Raw genomic sequence first — 21,812 nt, forward strand, 5'->3', positions numbered from 1 at the left:
GCCAAACATGAGGAGTTACTGCTGAGACGTTTGTTGCCATCAGTGCATTTTCGACCAGGTCTGGTGTCTGACTTACTGGACTATTACAGAGTTGGTCTGAGGAGTTTTACGCTGGTATACTCCCGACTTGTCCAAAGAAATCAGTCTCAGACATCTGGCTCCTTCAGATGTCCTTGCTCTGTGATTTCAATGACATCAAAGCTCTCTAATCTCTTCTCTAAGTCGCACTGTCCTCTTCTTCTTAGAAAGAGGAGTTTTTATTTTGGGAAAGAAGAATTTACACATGGCCCATAAAGCAGGCCATAGTTTCCTTAACTTCTCTCACCGCCCTCCCCCAATCCTGTCCCTGAAACATGTCCCCTTTTTTTTTTTCTCTTTTCCGCTCTCCTTTTGCCTTCAGCTCTATTTCAAAAAGAAACTAAATTTCCAACAACGCAGTTAGAATTTTTCACTAAGTACTATGTCAGGCCTGTGGAGTCTCTAATTGAGTGCTTGATGTTTTTTGCCATTCCTCTGAGTGTTGCAGAGTCTGAGTTTGGAGTGAGTCAGCTGGGATGTCCATTCCTAGAGGGATTGGCTTCTCTCCTGTTTTCCACCTATTAAAGTCATTTCTCCTGCTGTAGGCTTGTTTCCAAATGGTTTTCAAAACCCGTCCAATGATGAAAGAAAAACTGCAGTTGCTGAGATCATTGCTGATGTCTTTCCAGCCTGGCATTGTGTTAAAACACACCTGTGTGCACCGGAAGAGCAAGCTGCCAAAAACTCTTGCTTTAACAGAGGAGCCGTCTGCTGATGATGCCTGCCCTCAATATCTTGTGTCAAAATGCAATGGTGTCCTTTGTTCTTCAAGATACAGCCTCCGCTTTTCTTAACTGTGATTAATGAAGTTGTGAAATCTGTTCGGTGTTAAAAAAGTTACATTTAAATAATCTTGGAAGCTTGTAATAACCTGATACTTTCTTAAAATGTCTTGCACAAAAAAAATAATCTTAACTCTGAGCAATGAATTAAGTTTATATATATATATATATATATATATATATATATATATATATATATATATATATATATATATATATATATATATATATATAATAGTTGTATGGTTGTATTACTCATTTACAGATTTTTTTTTTTTTTATTTGAGACCTCTTGACACTATAAATGGTTGAAACAAGCATGCATAAAACATCTGTGAACTTTGTTGACAACTTTAATATTTTCTCGGAGAAGAGACATCTTTTGAAGTGCAATGGTTTCTGTCTAAATAGGTCTGCAGCAAAACACTCCGGTTGCAAAAACTTTTATTCTGTGTCTTCTTCTGCAGCAGCAGCTTTGTCCTTTAAAACAAAGTTCAGCAGGTGCATAAACAAATAACTGCCTGAATCAGCCGAGATAAAGATAGCCAGAAAAAGGACCTTCACCATTAATACAGGACGATTCCTCCCAGATGCCAGCAGGACAAATACATGGTTACATGAATTCAATGGGGCACCTATTCCGATAGAGTCGATGCCTCAAAACTACAATTTTCTTTGTAAGAGCAGACAGCAAAGGAAAGATGGAGGGGTGGCAACTTTGTTTAGTGAGTCACTAAAATGTAAAAAGGTGTTTCTAGGTAAAGTTGGCTTTTGAATATTTCGCTCTCCGTGTAAAGAGCCCTGTATGAACTATGTTCTTGAGTGTTTACAGGTCCAAAGTTAAACTTTTTCAGCCATTTTAATGACCTCTCATCTGATGTGTTGATTATTACTGTTTAATTATCGTGGGAGACTTCAGCATTCACGTTGACAACCCTGAGGACAGAGGTGCAAAACAACCATGTTATATATTTAGAAATGTTGGTTTAACTCGACGTTAAACAGCAAACACACAAACAGTGACGTGTTGTGGTAGCAGTAATGAGGTAGAATGCAGCATGTAACAACAGCTTATAACTGGTTAAAGTGCATGATGCACAGTTAGAAACAAAGCATGGGGGGGGGGGGGGGGGCATTTCAATGCTGGGCTAAAGTGCAGGAGTTCAGTGTGTGTGTGGCAGCAGGGACATTGGGGGCAGAGCAGAAAGGAAGTTGAGTGCCCTGACTGCCTGGTGATTGAAGCTGTTCCTCAACTGGCTGCTCATGGCCCTGAGGGCAGCAGGCTGAAAAGGCTGCAAACATTGAGGAGCAGCATTGAGTTCTTATGCTCCACTTATCTGGAACTAACTCCTAGACGACCGTCAAAGTGCTGAAACCCAGAGTTCCTTTAAATCAAAGTTAAAAACCTGTTTGTTTAGAGTTGACTTTGGATCTTCTGCTGCTATTATTGCATGGCAATGTGCTTTCCTCTCTGTGTTTTCTTTCCTTCTGCTCTGCACATGCACTTTGAATTGTCTTGTTACTGAATGTGCTCTGCAGATAACCTTGCCTTGCATTGCCTTGCCTTGCCTTGCCTTACATACCTACGAGTGTCTGTATAAAAATACCCAAATTTTATTGTGTTCAGAATGAAAATGTATGAAAATGTGGGATGGTCTAAACTCATCCAAGCATGAAACCTCGACATAGACCAACTGAAAAGCTGTTTTATCAGAAAAGGGAAGCTTTGAAACACTCGGGGAGAGTTTTGCCTGAGCTTAATTCTTTTACTATCTAACTTTTTTTTTAAGAAAAAAAAATTTAAGAAAAACAAAACAAAACATGGGAGCATTTATGTTTTTTGTTCTCTGCAGTTTGATCGGTAAGTCACATGACATATTTATAAAGATTGATGAATATTTAAAATTTTGCTCAGATAAGAGGAATTATTTTCAATGTAAAGTACATATTAAATGTTTCAGATGTTCTAATATTGCGTTTTAGACTCTTGGTTTTGCACAAAGGCTGTGTTCATGTTAGTCTGTATTCTTTATATCTTTGTGTTTAGTTGTTTTCACTTCTGCTCTTCAGTGAACCACGTTTCCTGTCTGCACAGATGGCTCTGCTGCTGGGATGCATTTTAAAATTAAAATGCATTTAATTTTCAGCTTTAAGTTATTATATTGTTTGGCTAATGAATTTTTTTCTTCATTTTTATGCAGAACATGGGGGGAAAAATTATAAAAGGAATATTTATACAATCATGAATAAAAACATTTGTGTAAACTCTCCAAATCAACATAAGTAATCGAGACACAGGTATAAAAACTTAGCATTTTCTTCTCCACACTCACACATACATTTCAATGGTCTTGATATTTTGCATTCTTTTAGATACATTTTCAAACTTCCATAGGTTCTTCCTCTACCTCAAACACGTTTCTTAACAATGTTTCTTAAAAGAGGCATTTTGAATGTGCGATTGGGCTAAAAACGACATGGTGCATCATTTCTCTTTTGGCCAGTCCGTGTGTCATCAAGAATCAAGAATATGTGTCACCATAGTGAAATTTTGATGGGGCAGACGCTGGCTCAAAATGCACATGACTACACATAACATGCAAACATAACAAGACATAATCTTTCCATTAAAAGAATAATAAGTAGCAAATTATCTCTTCTGCTCATGTGTTTTTTTCAAAAATTGGACTTTGCCTTGACTTTACTGAGGTGTGTCTTCTAATTGTTATATTACTCAGTTAACTGTAGGCCTTCAATCACCTAAGCCAGGGGTGTCAAACTCATTTTGGTTGAGGGGCCGCATTCAGCTTAATCTGATCTCAAGAGGGCCACATGAGTAAACTCATTGCAAGATTAAATGGAACTAAAAAATGTGGGCTTTTTTTAATTTTTATATTAAATGAATTTCACTTTTACACAATATATTATGAATAACCTCAGTGTTTTTAAGAAAAGTATGTCCAATTTCAACAATACTTTTACTCAGTTAAACATTTACTTGTGCATTATGCATAAGAACTGATAACAGTGATTATACAATGTTGAAAAAACATTTATTCACATTTTTCAAACAGATAAAAATTAAGAAATGATTTGAATTTTTCCACACCTGAAGCTTAATCTGCTAATTAAAACACAGCGCTCGTGGACAATATAGGAACTGCATATTTTCAATTAAACAAAGTACATGTTTTTTTCAATAATTGTTTTATCATTCTCTTCCTTTTATCTCCTCTTTCTTTCACCTTTTGTTTTTTTTCTTCTTGTTCTTCCTTTCGTCTCCTACTTTCCCATTGTAGTGTCCATATCATTTGAGATATTCCCCGCATGAATCATATTACAACTATTCACATTCATAAATCAAGCGGAGCACTATGGCAAAATCAGTACTGCTCCACTTGTGAAAGTCAAATCTAATGAGCTCTTTTTGGCATTGACAAGTTAATTCTTATTGCCACATTGCCAGACCTGACACTGGGGGAAAAAAAATGTATTTTCCTTTTTCTTTTTTTATACTGATAATGCATTTAGCCACAGGGCCGGACTAAATTGTTCGGCGGGCCGGATTCGGCCCGCGGGCCGTATGTTTGACTCCCCTGACCTAAGCTGATAAATCATTGCCATTTCGTCAGTTCTTGAATCCATTTCATCATGGGTTTTCCGTTTTCATCTTCAGGGTTTAGGTTTCTGTTTCAAAGCATTTGAGCTAATTTTAGTTAAGCTTCCTAATTACCCACACCTCGTTATGCCTTACCCTCCTCAATCACCTATAAAATCAAAGTACAGTTTTTCATAGAACAATATGAATGCACGATTACCAGCATGTCTGACCTTTGCTGCCTCTATCCCCACATTGTTATTATAAGTTAATAATTGGATTTCAAAGAATCAGCAGCTGGGTATGATTGTGTGATCTTTCAGCTTTCACTTATATAATCATGGAATACACATGGAATCATGAATTAATGCGTTTGTCACTTTATAGGCTAGATTATTCCATTCAACCCTTTCATTGCAAATGGGGTAGAGTACACTATTTTCATCTTCTGCAGTGTCAAACATACAGATAAAACAGTTTTTTTAACAAAAAGAAGAGGACAGTCACACATTCTGACTGTTCACTGCACGATTCCCACAGAATTTAGAGCAAGGTGGCTTTTCTGTGCTGCGAATGCCATTGTTTAAACGTTGTTTTTATGCCGATGTGTTTTTGTTTTTCATCATCCTTTCTCTTTTACCTGGCAGCAGAAGCTGAAATTGACAGCAAAAAACCCTAAACTGAATATATGATCATTGTAAGTTTCTTTTCTTCTTCTTCTTCCACAGGTAACGTTGCTTCAGCTGAGATGACATTAGAGCCAGACAGACCATTTTTGAGAGTCCAGCTCTTTGACAGTGCTGTCCTGAAATGCTGCTTCAGGAATGGAGCTAAAGATTTCACTTGGATGAAGCATATTTCACGCAATTCCCAAATGACCCCGGTCATCCTGTCCGAAAGCGTTATTCAAAGTTACTTTGAGCCTAATGGCACACAATGCGGGCAACTAACCCTGAATGAAGTCCAACTGAACGACACGGGGTTTTACCAGTGCCTCTTCAACAAGAGCAAGGTCTTGACGCACGGCACCTACTTGCAGGTCTTCAGTGAGTTTGCGGGGATGGAGGGGCGGGGAGGGGATGTGAGAGCGCACTTTGCAGGGCAAGCCAATCAGGAGTGCCCACTACATGTGCATGCGTGTGGAGTCAAGCGAGCGCTTAAGCACTGCTTACACCTCATAAGCCCCAAATCCTGTTAACCTTAGTCTTGTCAAGATTTGTGCGATCGGCACAATTTCAACATATTGTAGGGAGGCTAATCTTCATGAGACTGGTCTTAATAGGCGTTGTTAATTATTACATACCAAACATTTACACATGGTAATAAAACGTGTGTGGTGCGCTGCACATAGGTGCATCTGGTAGCTTAAGTTTATTAAATAGAGAGGCTAGACGTTGAAAGTTATAACCGCGTATCATGTATGAGGCAACCTACATTAATGTGCACAGATATGTTAATCTGATTTAATAAAGCTACTGATTGCACACTAGACTGTGGTCTTCATGCTAGAAGTAGTGTTACATAAACAGTCTTACAAAAGAAAGCAGTATGAGGTTAGGGATTGATTAAATTATGTTGCTGCTGGAAAAGGGGTGGGTTTAATAATAAGTTTATACTTCTACCCACTCCTTTTGAGCGTGTGTTCTTATGCTTTACCATTGTTCTTATTTTGCTTGGTGTTTTTATGTATTCTTAGATATTTTTTTTCCGTTTCTCTTCTTGTCTTTGTTTATAAATGGGTTTTCTTTTATTATACTACGTTCAATAAATTCCAACTCGTGGTTAGATGAGAGCGTCTATCCTCCTTCTTCTGTTGCCATTTACTTGTGCCACGAAGGGGACCCAATGTTACGATGGTTTAACCTCTCTCTGCATGGTTAGAGCCAATGGAGAAGACGATAAACCTCAGTGAGAAGACCAAAAACAAGATCCTGACAGCTGAAGGAGTCTTGCTGCTGCTGTGTGTGATCATTCCTTCCGTCTCACTTTTGTTCAAGGTCAGAAAGTCACATTTCACATATTTATCAAAACCCTCTGATCTATTGACGTTACAGAGATGGATATCATCCCTCCATGTTCAACCAGATCCATTTCAAAGCTCTTTTACCTTTGCTTAGCCTCTTTGTTTACCAGATTCTGTTTCCCTTTCACAGTCAAACAGCCAAAATAGGCTGGAGATCAAGAAAACAAAACAAGAAGAGGAGAACATCTATCAGGTGAAAATAATACCATCCTTGCAAAAGTACTTGATTAAACTGGTTTGCATTTCGTCATTTTGCTTGCAACCAACAAATATTGGTGTATTTGTGCGTTTTTAAGGGATAGAGCAACACAGTGCAAGGAAAATTATACACAGTTTTTTTTTTCTTCTTCTTCTTTTTCCTACAAATAGAGGTAATTAGGGACAGGTCTGAGACGGCTTCGGAGCTAGAACTAGACATTTGGTCCATTCACCTTTGCAAAAAACCCAAACTCAGTAATCTTGTATAAATAGTTTGTTTAATCCTTGAGACCAATTCTCAATAGGGTGTGATTCTGGACTTAGACTGGGCCATTTGAACACATAGATTTTGATCTAAACCATTCTATTGTGGCTCTGACTGTTTGTTTAGGGTCATCATCCTGGTAAGTAAACCCTTGCCAGAGTCTCAAGGTTTTGCAGCCTCCTAATAATGATCTTCCAATATTTCACTTCTCATTACCTCTGACCAACGTATATGTTCCAGCAAAAGAAATGCATTCATACAGCTTGATTCTGCTACCACCATGATTCCCACTGGTGATTGAGTGTGAGAAGTGTTCATTGTTTTTTTGTTTTTTTTTGTTTGTGTTTTTGCCACATAGTGTTATGAGCATATAGGCCAAAAGATTAAGTTTGGTTTTCACGTGACTAGAGTCCCTTCTTTCATATATTTTCCACATGCTTTCTGAAAATGTGTTCAGGGAAATCAGAGTAAAGGGGAATGAATGCCTCACTTTTCCTATTTTTATTTGAAAATATCTTTTTTACTGCTGGTCTACCAAATAAAATCCATTAATGTTTGTGGTTGCAATGTGACACTGCAAAAACTGACCTAAAAATAAGTAACATTTTCTTGAAGTGAGTGAATTTGTCCTTGATTTGAGCAGATAAATAAGATGATCTACCAGTGGAATAAGATTTTTGCATTTGAAATTGGAACAACTAATCTCCATCTTATCTCGAGCGCAGAATACCTAACTAGCTTATTCTAGGGGTCAAAATACTCATTCCATTGGCAAATCATCTTACTTACCTGCTTAAATCAAGGACAAATGCACTCACTTGAAGAGAATTTTACTTGTTTTTAGTTCTGTTTTCCAGTGTATCTATAGCACAGTTAAATAGTTTCATATTTATTTAGCAGGTTTCATAGATTTTAAAGGTCACTTTTTCAAAAACTTTCTTGTGCTTTTGTCATACACCAGGGGCTGAATCTGGAAGACTGTGGTACAACATATGATCAGATTGAACGTTCCCAGGCACAGAGCCAGTACCAGGATGTGTGCAATACTGTGGAAGAAAAGGAAGAAATCCTGCTGGAGAAACCATGAATGAAAGCAGAAGGAGGGTGAAAGCAACGAGTCTATTTCGAGAACAGTGTGAAATGTGATCGGATTTTGACACACAATGGGATTTTTTTTTTTATTATTACAGCACATAAGCGTTTTGAACATTGCAGGCAGATTTTTAGTTTATAAAACTCATATTGCCTAACTATATTCAGGCTTTTAAGATTAAGGCAGCTTGTGGTGAAACAGTCTTACCACCAGATCTATTCATTGCAGCAAGGATCTTTGTGGAACCAATCATGTTTGATACAAACAAATAATTAATTTATGTATATTGCAGATTTAATGTCTTAAGAATGTATGTGTTGTAGTTTGTTTTTTTCTTTTTTTGTTGTTGTTTGAGATTTTGTTTTTAAGTTTTCTAACCATCATGCTGTTTGCTTAGCAATATATATGAGAAATGATTTAGTTATTAGCTTGTATAACGTTCATTTAGACCTTCACAATGATTTTCTTCCGTGTAACCTTTACAAAACTGAAAGAGTGCAAAATAAAACAAAAGTAGAGAAACGCGTCTAATGTCTGAATACAACAAACGTCTTTAATGTGCGGCTTATTGAACCACGTAAACACAGGTTTTTCCCCAATCGGCGTCGTGATTGGCTACTGGACCGAGGAGCCGTCATTCCATTCGCTTGACCAACCGCTGTGGGCGGGGCCTCCGCGCTCCCAGGTAAGTATGAAGGAGAGATATGAGAGGCGGTGCATAAACAGAGGGGGCGAAGATGGCGTCGGGGAAGAAGGGCGGAGGGAACGGCAGACTGGAGAGGGTCATGAATGGAAGACGCTCCTCCAAATTCAAAGAGGCTCCTGTCGGTGAGTTCGGTTCTCTTCCGCAGTGCCAGCCTCGCTCCCCGGCGTTTGTCCTTGGGATTACTGCCCCTCTGTTGACGGAACGTCCCCCCCCCCTCCTCCTCTCCCCCACAGCTAACACATAGCAGCTAGGTTAGCCGTTTTTTTAGGGTAGCACCGCTGGATTTGTAAACAGCAACCTCGCCGTACCGGTAGACTCAGTCAGAAACGAACATGTTATGTTTATTATATTCACACAGGCTGTTTAGGCAACCGTCTGCCTCTCTCTCCCTGCCGTGTCTGTAGTGAACAGCGTTCCCTGTTAGTTACTGGCAGCAGCAAACTATAACATATATGTCACCAGTAGCATCACTTTTACTTGAACTCGCTGTTGTTGATTACAAGGCTCTCATGTGTATTCATATAACAATTTCAGGTCCTCCGCCTCTAGTCTCAGCAGCTGACCCTGACATCACCAACCTGAGCAGCAGGTACTTTAACAATGTAACTAAAAGGGGAGGGGGACTGGATGGATGGGATTAAAGCAGCGGATGTAATTGTGATGTGAATGGGGATGGCTTATCTGCGCTGTGGACAGATCGGTTTAAGACAATAGATCGGTGATCTGGCGCTATGACACGGGAGAGGGTTGACTCCATGAAGGAGCTTCCTGAAGGATGGCAGCAGATTTGAGACAGAAAACTGCAGGGGGGTGGGGGTCATCTATCAGAATGACCTGCATCTTATTTTATCCTTTCACAACTCTGAATGCAACATGACACACGAACCGGTCTGAAGGCTCTACTACATACCAGCCACAGTGTTTTCTTGTTGTCTCACAAGATCTTGAATTATCCCCTTGTAATGGCTGGCTGTTTAATTGTCTTAGGCTCGTATAATGAGATTAGCAGTTTTCACCTAATCGTTTTTGTTATATAAGGTGCCTAACTTTTTTTTGCAAATCAGATCTGATTGAGAAAGAGTTTACTTTTTTTTTTTTTCCCCTCCTCTCTAAATTAGCATTGAACTAAGCCCCACATTTGTTGTGTGGGTCAGCGTGTGCAGGCTCATTGTTACTGGTTTCCTGTTGTTGCCATTGTCGGTGTGTGCAAGGCCATTCATTGTCTGGCACACTACAGAGCCCTTGTAGATTGTTCCTCCTACTATTGGGCAATCCGTATCCCCATTTCATTAGTACGCTTAACTGTTTCGTCCCTTTCTTCTTCCATTCCATACCCTATGTATTATGTATACGTAGTTTAGGAATAAAGAACATCTCAGTAAATGAAACAACAGATGGGTTTATTTTAGAATCCATATTAAAGTAAAGCATGGCTTATGGAAGATCAAATTCAGTTTCTCAGAAAATTTCAATGTGACATAGGGACAAAAATGGAATTTTTTTTTTTTTTTTTTGGTATACAGAAATTTGATATCATTGCCTCTATTTTGCTTACCTGACTCCGCCAGATGGATTTGCTCCGCATATCCATCTGGAAACCTTCCGTTGAAGTAATTTTGGGAAGGGGCGAAAATACTGGTTAGCTGATTGGCCTATGTTGGTGATAGACGGGCCAAATAAACCAATCAGATACGAGCGACGACGAAAACACAACCACAAGCCAAGCTACTCTTGCTGCTGCAGGTAAAGGCTCGTTAGCTCAGCAAATAAATACTCTGTAATTCCAATAAAACTTGCTCGATAGCCACGCTAACGCTAGTTTCATCGGCTGAAGCCGCCATGTTCTTTAGACTGAACTGTCGTGCTTCCGGTTGCGTCACACCTCAACCCGCCTCAAAGCCAACGCTGATTGGACGTTCGTTTGGTGAACGGCTCCAAATTTTCTTTAACGGAGAGTATCCAGACTGATCTGCGAGTGAAACCTTGAAAGCTCGCGAGATCAGGATGGTCTCACGAGGCTACTATTTTGCATGGTATGAATGCGATCAGGCTGTGGCAATGCTGAAGCTTTTAGGATGCCCAGCTTGCTTTAAAGGTATATAGCCACGTTATATGCTTATAAAAAAGACCAAAAAACGTTTGACCATGAATCATGATAAAATAAAGCTATATACACAAGCCTCCAATCTTGACAGTGTTTTTGATTTGGCCTGTCACGATAAACAATAAATCATTTAATCAGACGATAACTTTAAAGCACACGATTAAAATAAGATTGATAACTTGCATATGTGTGCTTGCTTTTTCTCCCGTTGTGTTTCCCTCTCCTCTCTCTGAGACTTGATAACAAAGGCTTTCAGTACGGTCGGCTCACCCCTTCCTTGTCTTTTCCTCAGTGTAAGAGGAGTTAAATCGTGTCAGGTAGGCACATGCTCAAAGTACGCTAGTTCGAAAATAAAAACGAATTGGTGTCAAAGCCAAATATGACCGCTGCAGTGTGGGAGTTTTCTGGATTTAAGACAAGTGATGACGGCAAACCACTTGATCTGTCTGAGACAGTATTTCGAGAGGATATACTTGCGTTATTATGCCATTATCGTATTATTTGAAAAAAGGTCTCCAAATTACAATGTTGTGATTTATCTCAAATCTATCTATCTATCTATCGATCGATATATATATATATATATATATATATATATATATATATATATATATATATATATATATATATATATATATATATATATATATATATATATATATATATATATATATATATAGAGAGAGAGATAGATTTTTAAATTATTTAGTTCTTTTTGAGGCTAGATGGAATCCAGCGTTGGGCGCGATGAACATGTATAAACAGACGGCATCTACCAACAGTATCGCAGAACTCAGATCATAATGCCGGTTTGTTTAATTTATAAATCAAAGTTAAATAATGCTGGACTGAGTCTGACCCTCTGAAATGCCTTGCAGTTAAGCGGCAGCTCGGCGTGATCGAAGACCAACCGTTATCAATTAAATAACCCGATCTACAACAACTTTAAGAGCCTCATATCAGAACTCGCGTCAATCAACTTTGCGTTCACGTCTGAGCAATCGGCAGGTTTAGCGTCCGCTTCAGTGAACACCAACATTCATACTGTATTTCCAGCGACATTCTCATCTTTTCCCTGTTGGAATCATTTGTTTTTATTTTTTTGCATTTCTCTTCACTGGATCATGGACCATTCTTCATTGTTTCACTGGGAGATGCTAATAGTCATTAGCTTCCTCTGTTATTGAAAATAAATACCAAAGGCTTTATTTACTAACAAACTGAGCAAAAACAAAGCATAAAACGGCTAAATAATAACTAATAGGTCATGATAATCTTTGATAAAATCTTTGTACGCAACCAGAGGGAGTTACTGAGTTAAAAACATGGCTATGCACGTTTAATAACTACCTTCAGCTTATCTGCATTGTTGGGTCTTTAAGCCGGAGTCACCAACCGTTTTGAAACTCAGGCTTTGTCTACACGGAGAGGAACATGTTACATTTTCACAAACGATTAGGAAAAACTGTTCCATCCACACAAGTGGAACGCATCACGACTGGAAAGGCTATAGTAGCTAAACCAGGCCCATTGGTGGAGCTGTGATACTTCTAAAGAAACATGCAAAACATACCGGGCATGTGCAGACAATTCATGTGAAATAAACAGAGCACCATGCAGGGGGATCAGGCAAGGGACACGCAGTGTAGAGTGGGCTCGTTAGAAGGGAAGAGTCCAAGGACCCTACTAACAGCCATAACAAACGCACGACACTGGATGACACCATCGTTATTTGTGAGAGTGAAGCGCACAGGGGTTACAGAAAGAGGCAAAGCTACAACATCATGGTTTAAGAAAAGACGCGACGCAGAGCCTAAACGACAAAATACCTTTGTGGATACACTAGGGCTGGACAATATAGAGGAAAAAAGAACATGTGCTCTATGAACTTTCTGACGCTTAGTGATGGATCATTCCTGGGTCTACGTTTGTGATTGGTTGGGAGGATGTAATGACTGTGGTATTAACCTACATGATAGGCTAGAATGCAAAATAACTTTTTATTGACCCCGTTTTTCCATTGAACCACACGTCTGTCGATCGATGTTAATCTTATCGAATTATCGTCCAGCCCTAGGGTACACCTGATCTTGTCTTGGGTGTACCAACAGTGCCAATGTATCCTTTATTGGTACTGTGTCTTACAAAGGGCTACCAATACTGACTTTTGAACCAGAAGGGTTAGAGTTCCCCTTAACTTTATGTAAAATAAACATTTTTAATACTTCTTTTTATAAATATTGTCATTTTTTTAATCTATGTATATCAAGTGGTATTTAAAAAGGAAGCGCAACAGAATAAAATAACATTTTAGATGGGTTAAGGTGATTCCCATTCTAGATCAAATGGAACCACTGAAGTTAAATTATATGCTGCTTTTACAAAACTATCTGCCTATTATTTATGTTAATGAAAAAAATCGATCAAACGTTTCCTTATTTACTTTATTGACCAGGTAAAAACAAAAAAAAGAGTACAATACCATTGCTTTTTCTATTTTAGTAGATTAAAGACAATGTCACTTTAGTTGCCAGCGTCTACTTTCAACTTTACATTTTTGGCCCCCATAGCATAGAGTCTGAGTCAGGACCGTTTGCTTGTTAATCAAGCACAACGATGCGTACCACGGCTGTCGACCAACATATTACTATTTGTGGCGGTGTGGGCAGTTGGTGAGTCATGCTGGAAAATTAAATCTCCTTTTTTACAAAGCTTGTCAGCAGTGGGTAGCATAAAGTCCTCTAAATTCTCTGGGCAGATCACTGCGGTGATCTCTGTCTTGTTGGGCCAACACCAGTCAGGTGACATCGCTCCCCAACTCATCACTGATTGTTAAAACTTTACACTCTACCTCAAGCAACGTGGATCCTGTGCCTCGCCACTCTTCCTTCAGGCTCTGGAACATTGATTTCCAAATAAAATGCTACATTTACTTTGACTTTGGTTCACTGAGAAACAGTCCAGTCCCCTTTTCTCAACAAAACCTTACTGAATAATAAAAAAAGATTTTTTTTTATCATTGTAACATAATATTCTTAATTTCTGAGAAACTGAATTGTGGGTTTTAATTGGCTGTCAACTATAATTATCAAAACTAACAGAAATAAACACTTGAAAGGAATCCCTCTGTGTGTTTTTTATTTGTATAATAATAATAATAATAATAATAATAATAATAATAATAATATACACACACAGCGTGAGTTTTACTTTTTGAACCGAATAAAACTAGAATTTTGGTGATGTTTTCGTTTGAGACTCATGTGTAACCACATTCCCCAACACTTGACTATAGGCAAAAATATTCTAAATACTTTTTGTCAAAGTGTTTGCAGAAAATCCCCCTGATGTTGACACATATATGGTTTGTGGCAGAAGAGCTTTTTTGTTGTTGGATCTATTTTTCTTTTTTAACCGGTGAAGCTACAAGCCAACAGCGAGAAGCTGAAAGTGTCCCTTTCTACTCTTGAAGGTTTTGTAAATATGTCTGTTATAGATCAGATTATAAAATATAGCAAACCTCTTATAAGACCTCAGCATTTTAGTCTAAAAATAGGCTTTTTATACCTAAAAATTTTCAGTTTGTCTTACATATATATTATAAACATATATTTTTCTTCCTCCTGACTGACCTGTAAACGACGTTGACAATTGATCAAACAGGAGAAACAAATTTTTCTTTTGTTTTTTCAAGTGTCTAGAAGCCTGTGTTGGACTAAAAATTTCAGGTCTTAGGAGGTTAACATTGATAAAATATTCTGATTTATGAAGCCTAAAAAAAACCACATGACCATATAAATCCAGGTGGCAGGATTTCTCCCCATATGAGCAAACCTTAAAACTTTGAACCTGAATCAACTCATGGGGCAATTGTTAGGGGTGGGGATGTTCCGTTTCAAGGAACAAACTGGTTCTTTGTTGGTTCTAGGGCTGATTATAACTTTGCTAAATTAGCTTGCTTTGATAAGATTAGGAAAAGTACAACATTGCTGAGGCTTAGAAATGTCCTATTGAAGGTCAGCACGTCATCACGTTGTGATGCTAACCAAGTCTTAGTCTGGGTTTTGTGAGTGGAAGAAAACAGTTGTCGTGTTTCTTGCACTAAAACGAATCCTGCAGGATTTTTCTTCTGCCTATGATTGAAAATCACTCTATACTTTGGTCCAAAACCTGCATATTAAATTCTGAGTGGTAAAACTTTTGAATGGTAGTTAATCCTGAATGGCTAGAGTGTGCTTTTATGACCTTTTTTATAGCAGACGTTTTCTAAAGTTTTTTTTATTTTTTATTTTTTTTTTTATCCATTCCTTGTATGTTGTCCTGAAGTCTTTAAAACTTATAAAGCATTGAGAAACTTTTTTTTAAAGTGATTGAGTCTTTTTTTTTAGCACATGTTTCTGCATTTATAGCTTAGTTATCTATCTTGGTAAGCATTTTGTTTTATAGTCCAACTGTATGCTCTGGCCGTAAGACCACATGCTCAAAACAGGGAAAATGTTTTTTAAAATGCAACCATTGCAATATTATTGTTTTTTAAGACAAAGTTTTCCTACGTTTAACTATCCTTTTTACGCTCTAGATTAAAAAAGTGATTTACTAAACCTGAAACAAAATGTATACATTTACAGGCTGGGCAAAAAAAAAAAAACTTTACAGTAATAATGCATTCATTAAAAGCATAAAAATCAGATTGGTGGTCAATAATGTTCAAGTCTTTTATAAGCCCTTTAAAAGTGCTGATAGGGTAAAGGATCTGCTTGACGAAGTTGTTAAAAATAGCTGTAATAACAGAAAACAACATATTTCTTAAGTGATGTGGTGGTGTTTGTGCTTGTGTCTTCGGATGAGAGGTCGCGCCTCCCTCCATCCAGTTATGGAACAGGCATCGGTTATATTAGTCAGAAAGTCTACACTTAGGTCATGTTTTCCACAGGAGAAATCATCCCAGAATTTCCTCAGATTATTTTCATCTGTTTTTTTTTTCCTTCTCAGTCTTCACGTGTTGGCTGTGTGCAACTTCACATTTCTCAAGAGTTGGCACATGCTGCTGTGTTTTTTTTTTTTTTTTTTTTTTTTTTTTTAGTTTTTTTTAATGAGCAGTATTTTTTTGGTCAGAGGTTCTATATTTAAACGTTAAATGTGTATGTATATACGCAATATGCTTATAAAAAAATACCAAAAACTGTTTGATCATAAAATAAGGTTATATACACCAAGCCTCCTTCTCGATTGTGTTTTGATGGTCCTTTTTGAGCCAAAGATAATTCGCTCTCGGGCAAGATTAACAAATATAAACAATATAAAGACGTTTGAGTGTTTTTTTCCCCCCTGGAATAATTTTTTTGCACTTATTTTCTTTGGATCGCCAACCTTTCTTCATTGTTTCACTTGGAGATGCTGATAGCCGTTAGCTGCTTCCCTGTTTTATCCCTTTCCGTCGGAGATGCGCAGTACATACTTCCGTTAAAATAAAATAAACACGAAAAGCTTTACTTATGAACAAACTGAGCAAAAACAAAGGATAAAACACAGATTAACAACTAATACACCAGCAGGATGTGATAATATTTCATAAAAACTATGTATGCAACCAGAGTGAGCTACTGACATAAATAAATTATAAAGTAAAATAACGTGGCTATGCACCTTTAAACTCAAAGACTAATTTGGCAGCTGTTAAAGTATATCATTACTATATTGTTGAGTTTTACTATATTGTTGTATATTCTTCGGTATAGACCAAAGAATATACAGTTTTGATGACATTACAGGTATGGTAATTACAACTGACTAATTCTTGGTTTTATTTCTTTTGTTCATGTATCTGTTACATTTACTTTAACCCAGAGTAGCTGTAGAAGGTTGTGTTTTTACCCTGGAAACCCTTCCGTTCAGCCCCTGGTTTCACACGCAGTTTAATTTAATCTATATTCACAGAAAAACAAGTATTTGTATCCGCCGACATGTTCAGAGTTTGTCTCGCTGCAACCACACACATCATGTATTTCACTGGGAGGTTATGCGATGGACCGACAGAAAGTAGCCTATGTTTGTGGAGAGGAAGGAAAATGATGCATCGTTTAAAAGAATACTATACAGTTATTGTAGAATGGCCTCCCGCTGCCTTTACCGCTGCAAGTCTTCTGGGGTTTCTACAGATACTTAATTGGATTTAGGTCTGGGCTTTGCCCGGACCATTCTAACACATAGGACTGGGCGATAAATCGATTTAATCGATTCATTCAAATTTACAATTTATTCAGATTTAATTTTTGGAAAATCTGGATTTTATTTTGCCAGTGCGCTCGTTAGGCTTCCATGAAGAGAATAGCAGGCAGTGCTGAATATATGATCTTTGTTGTGTTAATTTTTATTATGTCAACATGGACCTTGAGTCTGATGAATAAATTAATGAATGAATATCTGTAGGAAAATATACTTTCAAAATATTGTAAAAAGGAAACTTTTTTTTTTTAACCGTAATACGAGGCACTTTAATTTACTCACCTATTTTGTTTTTTAAGTTAGTTTAAAGTGAAGTGAAGCCTGTCCTTAGCTCATTGTGTAACACCACTAAACATTTTGTCATATTTTCATTGTTTACAATGGCAGGCCGCCTTCTTGTTTTAAAAGCCTGTTTCACAGCTTGTATTAAGTTGCACTTTGAATTCAGGTATACTGCCAGATGAAATGCTTGACATAAAATCAAGTTTTTAAAATAATATCCATCGTAGCTCTGGACGTATGTTTATGGATGTTGTCCTGCTGGGAGGTACATCTCAGGATCGCCCTGTATTCAGCTCCACCCATGCTCTTATCAGCTCTGGTCCCTTTCTCTGTTTATTTTAAATAAAAGCATCCCCACATCATGATGCAACCATGACCGTGTTTCACCAAAGATAAGGTACGTTCAGGGCAATGTTAGCGTTCCACCGCACGCAGGATTTTATGTAGTCTAAATAGTGATGTTTTGGTGTAATCTGACCAGAGCACTATCTTCTACATCTTTGGTATGTTCCCAACATGGCTTATGGATCATTGCCATGTTGGGGACAAGCTAATGTAATAAAATGGAGGGGAAAAAAGCTCTAAAGGTATGACTTCTTTTGCCTTATAACCTGTGAGTTAACTTGTTTGTTAACACTTGTTCCTTTTGGGTGACCTTTTTTCTTAAATACCATATCTAATTAAAAACATCTGAAATGTTGTTTTTCTGTCATAGCTGCTGTATCTCTCAGTGTTATGGTTAAGGTTTTGCCAACTGAGCTAAAGTTCACAGGGTGTTGCAAGCTGATCAGCCAATGGGCAACGTAGCCTTCTGTCACAGGGGAGATGGTAAACTGGAATGGGTTTGTTTCTCCATGTCCTGTGTTTTTTAAGAAGCCGGGGTTGGTGGGACTAACAGAGCATAGAGGAGGACGCCACGCTGCTTCCAAGTAGAAATATGGCGCACTCTCAATACAGATAGAGCAGAGAAGTGAAGAGTCACACGGGGAAGACGAAGGAGCAACAAGTCCACATCAAAGCTTCTCTTACTTACCTCTGCTTTCTTTTTCTTCATGCCCTCGTGGAAGAGAGGAGGCTGACATCGACAAAGCCTTGAACTCTGATACTGGTAAACATTTATTTAAAAAAAAAGATGATATTATCCCCGTTGTTGAGTGTTTTTTTTTTTTTTTTAAACCATACCCATAGTTTGTATTCTGTCAGTAACCACTCTAGCAAGCTCCCCTTTTTGCCCCCATAGGAGCCATTGTCAGTAATGCTGCTGGTGTTGCTTGTTGTACATGATTTATTAATGCTCGCGGTCATTCATCTTTAATGCGGAGCGAGACCATGCGCATCTTTAAAAAGCGTGGCACTAGTGGGCTCACAGTGACCGCATCTGTCATTAAAGCACAAAAGCAAACTTCATTCATTAGCCGACCACCTGCGCCGCTCAGAAAGGCTCCGGAGAGCTGAGGAAGGCCGAGAGGTGAGTCATGTTTTTTTCTCCTCCTAATAGATGAGCGTAGGTCGGCGGCTCTTCTTCTGCCTGGAGTGTGAACGCACGTTTGTGCATTATCTCGTGTCAAAAAAAATAAAATAAAAAAAAGATGAAGTCTGTTTCACTCGGGTGAGACGGTAGCGGCTCGCCGAGCTGCTTTTCATTTGCATGTTATTTGCATGCGGTGCGCTCGCTGAAGTTACACGGGGGTGTAATGTCTGCAGACTTCATTGTTATTAAGTTTCTAAACCGCTTATGGTGATCTGGGTTCGTAAAGTTCATCCCTGGCTTACTCTGTCAACATCAGGCCATGCTCAGAGGAGGAAGGTGGCGAGAGAGCTGCCCCCCCCCCCACACGCTTTAATTAAGCAATGCAATTTGTATTTTGGCTGCAGGCCGATGCTCGTTTGACTTCAGCGGTGTCATTCGTTTGACTCTTTGATTGGAGCTGTCACTGTACCCACTGCTTTCTTCAGGTGTTCTTTGCGGTTTAATGCACTGCGTTGTTTGCTCTCTGTGCCACACATGCTACATTCTCACCCATATGTAATCCCCTGGGCTGCTGCTCGGGTCCTGACGGGAAGCGGCACCCCTGGAGCCATGCATGCATGCATGTGCGTTTGTTGTTGGCCACCGAGCCGCTCTGAGTGTTAGAGGATTTTCGTCGTTGATCCCTGTGATGAATTCATATGACTAACGCTTGCATAATGTCAGCGTGAGTGGATATAAACTCCGATATAACACACCCCTGCGGTGCCTTTGCTGTCTTTCTGACTTTGTTAGGCAAAAATATGCTAAATAATTTCACTCCTGCCTGGCCTGGTTCTGTTTTAGTAAGCTTCTGTTTTAAATTAAAGCGCTACGGCTGAAAGAAAACCTGCCCTTTTGAAGACATGTTGACAGAACCGGCTGAAAAACCTTCCGGTAACTCCCACCTCAAAAGTGTCAGCTGAAACCTAACGTAGAGCTCTGCTGAGATCGAGGTTTATGAGGTTTTAGTTTAATATCGGCGGCTACAATTATAGGAATAGCTCAATAGAATTTCTGTGGTAGAGAAGTTTTCCATGAAATCATCTGATGAGCTTGTGTTGCACAAAGAAATCTTTTCACTTTGTTGAATTGACGTGAAATTTGTCTGAAACAGACTGGTTAAATGTAATACTGTAGTAATTTATAGCTCTTTATTGGTGTGCAGGCCAGCAACTGAATATTCTCAGTACAGCAATCTTCCTCAGGGAAAACGTATCATCTAAACTCTTGGATAGCTTAAAAACCTAAACATCTAAGTTAGCCTAAAGTGTAAATGAAGCCTTTTTTTTTTCTTTTCTTTTTTTCTGTGACTCTCCGTTTTTATAACGCCTCGCACGTTTCAGTATTTATTATTTTATTTTTTTTAGTTTAGATTAGGGCCATTTCTCTTAAAAGAGACACTGATAATTGCCGGAGTCATGGATCTCTTGTTGCAACAACAAAGTGTCTGCACTGTTTTTGACTCGTCTGACATCTGCAGAGAGACCCGTCTCCAGACTTGTGCTGTGCAGCCACTTCTTCTAAGCAATTAGAGTAAACTTTAATCATACTAAATGAAGGTCCTTTCACACATCAACTCCGCTCTATTATAGAGACGGCAGCTTAATGTCTTGGAAATGCTTCTGACCAGTCAACCCGACGTTTTTACGCAGCAATGAGCACCAGCGGTCTCCTAAAACCTTTCAAGATGACACTTGTCTGGACTCAATCCAGGTACATTTACAGATTCCCTGGCTTGGTAGGACCTTTTGCGAGCATTAGCAGCCTTTTTATCAACATTCAAGCAGAAGATTAGCTTTATTTTATTATATTTTTTTATAAACAGCCAAATGGAGTTAACAAACAGTTGAATGTTTGCCTCAGATGCAACAGATTTTTTTTTTGTTTGTTTCTTTTCTGAAAATCCATTAAAAAGCCTGCCTTAAAAAACGGAAAGCCAACTAAGGTTCCTCAGAAATATTCTTGTTGATTAATGTCCTGTTAAAGGTGTCAGGCAGGATATTATTTTTTTCTTTTCCACAGCAAACCTAAATAGCTACTTCTGTTGGTAGCTGTGATCAGAGGGAAAAGCAAAGTAATTGTGATCATTATGGTTCAATTACTCCTGTGAGCCTGAAGACAAATTCTCACTCAGTATGATTTTTCTTTTCTCCCAAAATACCCACCATGTCAATTCAAATGTTTGCCCATATTTACTCTTTGTAAATAAAGCTTGATGGCAAGCACAAGGCAGTTCAAGCCGCAGCCAAGGGTTTACGAAGATTGATGCCGTTACATCAGGAGCATCAACCTCTGGTGTCGATTACATTATATCAACAAACCCGAGAATAAAGCAGTGAATGCAAAGTCTCTAAGTCAAATTCAAGGTCGATGAAGAATTATATGGAGATTTATTCAGAGATGGGAAGGAAGGTAGTAGAACTGACGTCTGGGTGCAGTGGCATGCCATGGCCCCGTTTACGTCGTATAAACTGTGTTGTCCTCATACCTCAGCTTTTGGTTGTTTACTCCCCATAAATCCAAAGTTTCAGGTGTTTCATAATCCCAGGGCAAAAAAGTGTTTCAAACAGACCTGTTGTTACTTCCATGGAGCTCCACCGGCTTCTCCGGCCTAGATCTTTGTAGCAAAACCGCTCTCTATATCCTTTTTCTGGCCACAGATCCATATTTCCGTGAAACCCTTTTTTTTTCAGGTAAAGAATGCCTTCTTTGAGATTTCTGGACAGCCTCAAAGAGTTGGAGCTCTTCTCAAAATAGGAATTGTCTAAAATACCACAGGAAACATGTAAAAAGAGGATTTTTTTTGTTGTTGTGTGTGCCACAGACTGCTTGAATATCAGAGAATATTTTTCATGGACCGGCCTTTAGGGGCTGGCATATAAGAACAACAACGTGGAAATATGCAACTGACCTAAAAACAGTGGCATTTTCTAAATCTAATAATATAA

The 21,812-nt window shown here is 38.5% G+C and overlaps 2 protein-coding genes across 7 annotated transcripts in view; both read left to right on the plus strand.

The window, feature by feature from the left end:
* The first annotated feature begins 2,566 nt into the window (after positions 1 to 2,566).
* Positions 2,567 to 8,499, plus strand: cd79a (CD79a molecule, immunoglobulin-associated alpha). The gene is made up of 5 exons (XM_012881924.3): positions 2,567 to 2,721; positions 5,187 to 5,504; positions 6,340 to 6,455; positions 6,612 to 6,674; positions 7,906 to 8,499. The coding sequence occupies exons 1-5, from the start codon at positions 2,682 to 2,684 to the stop codon at positions 8,029 to 8,031; spliced, it is 663 nt and encodes a 220-aa protein (XP_012737378.2). The 5' UTR covers positions 2,567 to 2,681; the 3' UTR covers positions 8,032 to 8,499.
* Positions 8,500 to 8,711: 212 nt separating this feature from the next.
* lipeb (lipase, hormone-sensitive b) overlaps positions 8,712 to 21,812 on the plus strand; it is a 42,762-nt gene continuing 29,661 nt past the window's right edge. For 2 of the 6 annotated variants that reach the window (XM_012881919.3, XM_012881920.3), the window contains exons 1-3: positions 8,713 to 8,865; positions 9,278 to 9,332; positions 18,422 to 18,462. In XM_012881919.3, coding sequence (XP_012737373.3) covers positions 8,775 to 8,865; positions 9,278 to 9,332; positions 18,422 to 18,462 — 187 coding nt within the window. In that variant the 5' untranslated portion in view covers positions 8,713 to 8,774. Of the gene's footprint in view, positions 8,866 to 9,277; positions 9,333 to 18,421; positions 18,463 to 21,812 lie in introns of those variants that run through there. The other 4 variants (XM_021308323.2, XM_012881921.3, XM_036135193.1 and 1 more) reach the window with 3 other exon arrangements.

This window comes from Fundulus heteroclitus, chromosome 3, assembly GCF_011125445.2.
Source record: "Fundulus heteroclitus isolate FHET01 chromosome 3, MU-UCD_Fhet_4.1, whole genome shotgun sequence".
Classification (NCBI taxonomy): domain Eukaryota; kingdom Metazoa; phylum Chordata; class Actinopteri; order Cyprinodontiformes; family Fundulidae; genus Fundulus; species Fundulus heteroclitus.

Coding starts and splice junctions, on each gene's coding strand:
- cd79a (XM_012881924.3), top strand. CDS start 2,682: ATGGGAGCATTTATGTTTTTTGTTCTCTGCAGTTTGATCG. Junction 5,505..6,339: donor CACCTACTTGCAGGTCTTCA/GTGAGTTTGCGG, acceptor CTGCATGGTTAG/AGCCAATGGAGAAGACGATA. Junction 6,456..6,611: donor CCGTCTCACTTTTGTTCAAG/GTCAGAAAGTCA, acceptor TCCCTTTCACAG/TCAAACAGCCAAAATAGGCT.